We start from the raw sequence: 7,993 nt of genomic DNA, 5'->3' as shown, positions 1-7,993 counted from the left end.
GTGTGTGTGTGCGCGCGCGCGCGTGGTGTGTGTGTGTGTGTGTGTGTGTGTGTGTGCGCGCGTGGTGTGTGTGTGTGTGTGTGTGTGTGTGTGTGTGTGCGCGCGCGTGGTGTGTGTGTGTGTGTGTGTGTGTGTGTGTGTGCGCGTGGTGTGTGTGTGTGTTTGTATGTGTGTGTGCGCGTGGTGTATGTGTGTGTGCGTGTGGTGTATGTGTGTGTGCGCGTGGTGTGTGTGTGTGTGTGTGTGCGCGCGTGGTGTGTGTGTGTGTGTGTGTGTGTGTGTGTGTGTGTGTGTGTGTGTGTGTGTGTGTGTTTCACAGGGTAAGGACATGCTGCTGGTTCTGGAGAATGAGACTCTGAAGCTGATGGACCCGTTGGATCAGAACCTCCTGCACTCCCAGCCCATCGTCAGCATCAGGGTTTGGGGCGTCGGCCGGGACAACGGCAGGTCAGTCCCCACCCCGTTTCGGATATGGGCGTGGTACCCCGGCAGCTGCTGTCCGTTTTGTTTCAGTTTAGCCACTTCAGTCCCTTCATTCAACGAAAAACTCCTCTTAAAACACGGCGGGCTTTTAAAAAGTTCATTTGTTTGATTTCAGGTTATTTCCACGTCGCTTAAATTGAAATTAAATTGACCTCTGACCCTGGTATTCGTACCCCGTCGTCAGATGTGTGTGGCAAGGACATTGACGTTGCTGAGATCTCCATGCAGTCCATACACAGAATAAAAGTGATGAAAATGCAATATATGAATACATTCTGATTTTAAAATAATCAACGTATTGGCGTTTGCTTTATGGTGCTTTGTAGTGACTTGTGGTAGTGAATTCCCTGCCTGTGCGTGAGCCAATCCCAGAGTGTGATGTGCTTTTTCGGGCCTGTTTCAGCACTGAGGAAGCCTTTGTATATTTATAGCTGTGCTCTGAGGTCATTGTGAGTCATCGGTGGTCATACCACAGACATTACATCATATCAGAGCCCCTGACTGTAAGACTGCTGCTGAATGGGCCTCTGCTGCCCTCTGGTGGAAACTCTAGATGCTTGCATGTAAATCTTTGTGAATTCTACTGTATGTTTTCTATATTTTTTATGAACGCGTTGGATAACTGGAGGGGTCTTTGTTTTATTCACGGTTGTTTTTTAATTAACATGGATATTGTTTTGTTAGTGTGGAGGAAAAAAGAGCACATGTTCATTTGTTTTTGCATTTCTTTAAGGAGTTTGTGAATTTATTTGGGCATATAATTGGGTTCTTCAGATTTAATTCCTCTTTTGTTTTCTTCTGAATCTTCTTCCTTTCTTTGCTGTTTTCTTTCTAACGTGCTGCGTTATGGACACAGGGAGAGGTAGTGTACGGTCCTTAATGTGTTTTCCACACCCCCCCCCCCCCCACCCCCCTCACTCATAGAACTGTGACTGTTGTGGTTGTCAGGGTAACACTGCCTCTTCCATTCCGGAATGTTCCTCATCCCACATCACATGGTTTCTCGGACTCCATAAGCCATGAAATCAATATCCGTGTAATATGTTTAAGAGAGTCAGCTCAGCCAATAAGCAATCATTCTTTTTTTTTTTTTTTCCCCCAGAGTTACGGTGCACTTCTCAAACACAAGTCAAGCCCTTGTTGGCCTTTCAATGGTCAACATGAATATTCTGCTCTTTCATTCTCAGTTTTTATTAGTAAATCTCAGTTTTTGTTTTTGTCGTGTCTGTCTAGAGAGGTTTGTTTGGTCAGCGGTATTGATTAGTTGGACTCTATATCACCGGAGTACCATTTATAGTTTAAGGGTTTACTGTTTATGTATTTTCTTACATGCTGTAACAATGGTTAATTGTTTCCATTCGCTCAAGTCTGTTTGCACTCTGCTGAGCTCCATTGCCAAAATGGCTGCTCGACTGCTTCATCATCATCATCCTCACTAACATGGCCGCCGCCGCGTGTATCTGTGTGCTGATTGGTTGCCCGTTGCCGTGTGTCTCCAGGGACTTTGCGTACGTGGCGCGGGACAAGCCCACGCAGGTGCTCAAGTGTCACGTGTTCAGGTGTGACATGCCCGCCCGGAACATCGCCACCAGCATGCACGACATCTGCTCCAAGGTGAGCTCACCTGCCCCCCCTGCCCGCGCTGTGATCCGATTGGTGGACCCAGCTGAGGGATGCGCCATTTTTTAATGCTTCTTACCTGACTGAGCAAGGCCGCGTGTGGCAGAAACGATTCAGCTGTACCAACAGTAAAAGGAACTTTTTAAGACCGGTGAATGGAGAAGCACACGGTGTATGTTCATCTGAGCACCTTATGGCTGATCTGCTCTCAGGTTTTTAAATGGGTTCTCTCTCTGGTCTCTTGTCTCTGTTATCAGATCATGGCTAAGAGGAAGTCCTCCAAGTCCTGTCTGAACAGGCTCAACATTGACCCCTCCAAACTGGTGGATATTCCTTTCCAGGGTAACTATACCCCCCCCCCCCCCCCAACCCATTTTACAAGGCCACAATTTCATATGATTAGAGAATTTGCTGTCTGTGAAATTGAGATTCTCTGTTAAATTCAGATTCACTGTAAAGTTCAGACTCTGTTGTGTTATATTTGTATGTTATAAAAATATTCATAGAAGGTTATTGTTATTGTTTACATTTCTCTCTCCCTCCCTCTGTCTTCCCAGAATTCCCTGCACCAAAGAATGAGCTGGTCCAACGCTTCCAAGTGCGTTACCTTGGTAACGTGCCAGTGGCCAAACCCGTAGGTAAGGAACGCTTTGGTAAGGAATGATCTTTTTTTCTCATCTTCTACCTGTTAGCATAGCATGTTAGCATAATAATCCTTCTGTAATACTCTACCTGTTAGCATAGCATGATGGTATGACAGCCTTACTCTCATCCTTCACCTGTTAGCATAGCATGTTAGCGTAACTACCTTCAATTTTATTCTAATCCTCTTCCTGTTAGCATAGCATGTTAGCATTATGACCTTCAACCTCAGTCTAATCCTCTCCTTGTTAGCATAGCATGTTAGCATAACTACCTTCACCCTTACTCTATCCTCTACTTGTTAGCATATCATGTTAGCTTAACTACCTTCAACCTTACTCTAATCCTCTTCCTGTTAGCATAGCATGTTGGCATAACTACCTTCAACCTAACTCTAAGCTTCTTCCTGTTAGCACAGCATGATAGCATAACATCCTCCTCTAGTCATCACAGAACTGTATTTTCCTCTGGTTTGGTGGTGTTGCAAATGAGGAATTTTAATCAGCCTGCAAAACAAACTGGGCACAGATGATTGATTTTCACTTTCTCCCTGTCCAAGCTGTCGTAGTTTGGTAAATGACGGACGGTCGTGGGTGAACGGGAAACCCGTGGTTAGACTGTAAACCGGCAGGTTTTGCTGAGTTGTCCAGCTCACTGGTGTTCTGTACTGATTGGGGGTCTGAACTGGGCGAGCGGTCGTCGAGTTGCCCTTCTGTGTTGCTCATGGGAAAGTTGCCTGCAGTGCTAGTTAAGCCCAGTGTTATCCTGACCAGAGAGACGTGTTGTTGTAAATGAACCTCCTTCCTCCTTCCTGTCCGCCCTGAGTCTGTGCTGTGAGTTGTGTGTGAAGACCTGCTGTATCCACGTCTCAGTTCAGGATTTCCCCTTCCTGTAAGTGGCCCTTGTGATGGTCCACTGGCTCAGAAATGCGACGGATTGGTCACATCTGTCACATGCACTCGTGTGTGCCGTATGACGGCCCATAAATCTGTACGGGAAACCTGTCACGTGACACATGACACGTGTCACAGATTTTGTGATGCTGCGAGTGGGACCCCCACAGTGACGGTTCGCGTGTGCGTTTCTGTGTGTGTGTTTGCGTGTGCGTTTCTGTGTGTGTGTTTGCGTGTGCGTGTGCGTTTCTGTGTGTGTGTGTGTGTGTGTGTGTGCGTGTGCGTTTCTGTGTGTGTGTGTGTGTGTGTTTGCGTGTGCGTGTGCATGCGGGCGAGGCTCGTCTCACCTGTCCGCCAGGTGTCCTCCCGGCCCGTCCTGTGCTGATGATGTCACCCCCTATTCCCTCCCCAGGCGTGGACACGATCAACGTCGCCGTGGAGACGGCGCTGAAGGCTAAGGAGGGGCTGGATTGGCCGGCGGTGACGGTGGACGTGGCGTCCGCCACCCTGACCATCCGCTGCACGCAGGTGAGGTCACATGACCGGCCGTCTCACCTGTGTGTGAGAGACGGCGCAGTGACACAATCAAGCGTTCGGTGTTAATGCGCTTCTGACGGTTAACATGAACCGAGTGGGGCGACGTTCTCAGAGTGCAGTGTTGATTTGCGGACATTCGATTGGCTGCTGTTTGTCGATGCGCCTGTGACACGTTTTCGCGTGGGCTCTGCTGCAGACGGAGGAAGTGATGTCGGAGTGCCGCGTGCGTTTCCTGTCCTTCATGGGCGTGGGGAGGGACGTGCACACCTTCGCCTTCATCATGGCGGAGGCCCCCGGCGACTTCATCTGTCACATGTTCTGGTGCGAGCCGAACGCCGCCAGCCTATCAGAAGCGGTGCAGGCCGCGTGCATGGTGAGCACCGCCCCTCCGGGGTCACGGGGGGGTCAGGGGCGGTCACATGAGGAAGGGGGCGGGGTCAAACACGGTCACATGAGGAGGGGGGCGGGGTCAGACTAGGTCACACTACTGGTGGGGACGGGGGAGAGGTCAGGGTGGGGTCTGATTGGGTCACATGGTGAGGTGGTGGGGGGGTCATACTAGGGGTCATGGGGTGGGTCAGACTGGATCACATGGTAGAGGGGGGTTTGGATCAGGGTGGGTCACATGGGTAAGAAAGGGGAGGGGCATGTAGTGATTTGAACTCTTTGTAGTACAGTGTGTGCAGAGTGCGCTGTGTGAAGTCATTTTTTTTTAACGGTTCTCCCTTGTGCCCCCCCCCCCCCGCAGCTGCGGTATCAGAAGTGCCTGGACGCGCGCCCCCCCAGCTCCGGCTCCTGCCTGCCAGGCCCCCCCGCTGACTCCGTGGCCCGCCGCGTGGGCTCCAGCGTCAAGAAGGGGGTGCAAAGCCTGCTGGGAACCTTCAAATGGGCGGGGTCCCAGACGCCGTGAAGAGGGTGAACCGGCCCCCCTCCCCCCCCACAGCCCCCACCTCTGCACCCTCCACACAGCTGGCCCCGCCTTCACTGTCAGTCACAGCCCCCTGCCCCAATCAGACTCCTCCTCCCCAGCTCCTCACTCAAAATGTTCAAACGGGTGGGGTAGCCCCGCCCCCTCTGTCACTCACCAGAGTGGTCCACTCTGGCTCCTCCCCCTCCTCACCACACTGGGTGCCTGGTTTGGTTCTTCCAGTCCTCAGTGTCAGTATGTGACACCTGGGAAATGGTTTCACTGTTAATACCCTTAATACCCCCCCCCCCCGTTCATACCCCCGGGTCTCCTGTAAATGCCCCGAGACTCAGGTAACTCTTTTCGGTCTGTGTGGAGTCTCTTTCTGTAGAATAGTCTCAGGGGTGTCCATCCGCTGGGAACACCTTACATTTTAATCCTCCTTGTTCTTCACTGGAGTTGATTGATGGTTCTACAGGGGCCTGTAGCCCATTGCTGCCACCTAGTGGAGCGGAGGGGGAAGTCCGGCTGGAAGCTGTTATGAATATCAAATATTGCCAAACCCTGTTGGATGTAGACACGTTGAAAATGTTTGTCCTCCTCCCTGTTCACATTTGCACTGTGTGTTTACACGGTTGTCGGGTCTCTTGAATATTCAATCTCTGAGGAACTGGAGCGACTTGATAAAAGGTAGATCACTGCAGCTTTTATTTAATGTAGATTTCCAACATTTTTAAATAGTTCTTTTTTTTTAATGAAAAGAGAAGTTGAGTAAAGATCAATATGTTGTAGTCTTCCAACGAGAAGAAGAGGTGTTTTGGGTGGAGCTTCATTGAACTCCTGATCTCTGACTTGCTTGAGCCAAGCAAAATATTTTAGCCATCCACAATAAAAAAAAAACACTGTTGTAGCATATGGAAGCCAAGCTCATTGTGATGTCACGCTTCCGTCACAAACGATGGGGGTGTGGCCTGTGCTGTACTGTCTCGTGTGGTCCTTTCTCTCGTGAAGCAACCGCCTCTGTACGTCGCTATGGATACGGAGCGCCTGCCTAGTGACTAATGTAGTTGTAATGCATGGAACAAGCAAAGCGCTGTTTTTGCATGCAATAATTATGACCTTCCAGCGTGTGTGAGTGTGTGCGCGTATGTGTGTGTGCGTGTGGGTAGGCATGGGTGTGTGTATGGTGAAGATAAGATTTTTCAGTAGCCTTTGTGTTCCTGTCGTTTAGGGGTTGGGGGGGGGGGAGGGGGAGGGGGGTGTTTAAAACCACTGAATCAGTGCTTCCTAAAACGCGTGAAAACCAGCATCCGAACGGAGGAGCTCTCAGCTCTGATTGGTCATCTCATCTCATTCGTGGCGTCCTGTTCTGGACCCCGAGCACAGCCGCGTGCGATGTGAAGATCGTGGGAATGATTATTATTTTTTGACCACAGCCACTCTTGTAAGTGTGTTGCTTTGCCACTGGAATTGTAAATGTGGTGTAATTTTCGGGGGGTGGGGGGGGGGTTAAGCTGAACTTCCACCCCTCCCTCCCTCCCTGTGTTGGGGCTGAATCGGACCGGTCGAACGGGAGACGGAGTCTGAAGCTGCTCCACACCCGTGTCTGTGTCACTGCTGTATCGCTCGCTTACCCGCACACCTTTCCTGCGTACTGCTAGACCTGCAAACGACACAGTACTGTCTCACCTGAACACACCTGCGTACTGCTAAACCTGCGAACGACACAGTACTGTCTCACCTGAACACACCTGCGTACTGCTAGACCTGCAAATGACACAGTACTGTCTCACCTGAACATCTGCGTACTGCTAGACGTGCAAACGACACAGTAATGTCTCACCTGAACACCTGCGTACTGCTAGACCTGCAAACGACACAGTACTGTCTCACCTGAACACACCTGCATATCGCTAAACCTGCAAACGACACAGTACTGTCTCACCTGAACACCTGCGTACTGCTAGACCTGCAAACGACACAGTACTGTCTCACCTGAACACACCTGCGTACTGCTAGACCTGCAAACGACACAGTACTGTCTCACCTGAACACACCTGCGTACTGCTAGACCTGCAAACAACACAGTACTGTCTCACCTGAACACACCTGCATATCGCTAGACTTGCAAACGACACAGTACTGTCTCACCTGAACACACCTGCGTACTGCTAGACCTGCAAACGACACAGTACTGTCTCACCTGAACACACCTGCGTACTGCTAAACCTGCGAACGACACAGTACTGTCTCACCTGAACACACCTGCGTACTGCTAGACCTGCAAATGACACAGTACTGTCTCACCTGAACATCTGCGTACTGCTAGACGTGCAAACGACACAGTAATGTCTCACCTGAACACCTGCGTACTGCTAGACCTGCAAACGACACAGTACTGTCTCACCTGAACACACCTGCATATCGCTAAACCTGCAAACGACACAGTACTGTCTCACCTGAACACCTGCGTACTGCTAGACCTGCAAACGACACAGTACTGTCTCACCTGAACACACCTGCGTACTGCTAGACCTGCAAACGACACAGTACTGTCTCACCTGAACACACCTGCGTACTGCTAGACCTGCAAACAACACAGTACTGTCTCACCTGAACACACCTGCATATCGCTAGACTTGCAAACGACACAGTACTGTCTCACCTGACCACACCTGCGTACTGCTAGACCTGCAAACGACACAGTACTGTCTCACCTGAACACACCTGCGTACTGCTAGACCTGCAAACGACACAGTACTGTCTCACCTCAGCACACGCAAATTTCTGTTTTTTATTTATTTTTTTTACCCCCAGTCCTAGGCGAATATGTTTTGCCCAGTCCAGAGTTACTTTTGGCATCAAATCTGATTTTCTTTCAGAACCGTGTAAAATACTGCGGCAGATTTCT

At 50.2% G+C, this 7,993-nt stretch overlaps 1 protein-coding gene and 1 long non-coding RNA gene across 6 annotated transcripts in view; one reads left to right on the top strand and one right to left on the bottom strand.

The window, feature by feature from the left end:
• Positions 1 to 6,021, top strand: part of LOC118236127 (amyloid-beta A4 precursor protein-binding family B member 1-like) — a 13,138-nt gene extending 7,117 nt beyond the window's left edge. For 2 of the 5 annotated variants that reach the window (XM_035434212.1, XM_035434211.1), the window contains exons 9-16: positions 320 to 447; positions 1,340 to 1,345; positions 1,983 to 2,097; positions 2,361 to 2,445; positions 2,661 to 2,756; positions 4,051 to 4,166; positions 4,372 to 4,548; positions 4,924 to 6,021. In XM_035434212.1, the coding sequence (XP_035290103.1) occupies positions 320 to 447; positions 1,340 to 1,345; positions 1,983 to 2,097; positions 2,361 to 2,445; positions 2,661 to 2,756; positions 4,051 to 4,166; positions 4,372 to 4,548; positions 4,924 to 5,085 (885 nt within the window). In that variant the 3' untranslated portion in view covers positions 5,086 to 6,021. The remainder of the gene's footprint in view (positions 1 to 319; positions 448 to 1,339; positions 1,346 to 1,982; positions 2,098 to 2,360; positions 2,446 to 2,660; positions 2,757 to 4,050; positions 4,167 to 4,371; positions 4,549 to 4,923) is intronic. The other 3 variants (XM_035434214.1, XM_035434215.1, XM_035434213.1) reach the window with 3 other exon arrangements.
• A 1,207-nt stretch (positions 6,022 to 7,228) lies between these two features.
• LOC118236129 lies at positions 7,229 to 7,715 on the bottom strand. The gene is made up of 3 exons (XR_004766996.1): positions 7,550 to 7,715; positions 7,440 to 7,499; positions 7,229 to 7,285 (listed from the first exon to the last, which is right to left on the bottom strand). It is a non-coding gene; the product is annotated as an uncharacterized LOC118236129 (long non-coding RNA).
• Positions 7,716 to 7,993: the final 278 nt, after the last annotated feature.

This window comes from Anguilla anguilla, chromosome 9, assembly GCF_013347855.1.
Source record: "Anguilla anguilla isolate fAngAng1 chromosome 9, fAngAng1.pri, whole genome shotgun sequence".
In the NCBI taxonomy this organism is placed as follows: domain Eukaryota; kingdom Metazoa; phylum Chordata; class Actinopteri; order Anguilliformes; family Anguillidae; genus Anguilla; species Anguilla anguilla.
Note: the sequence above shows the minus strand (reverse complement) of the source record. Positions and strands in the feature narration are given on the sequence as shown.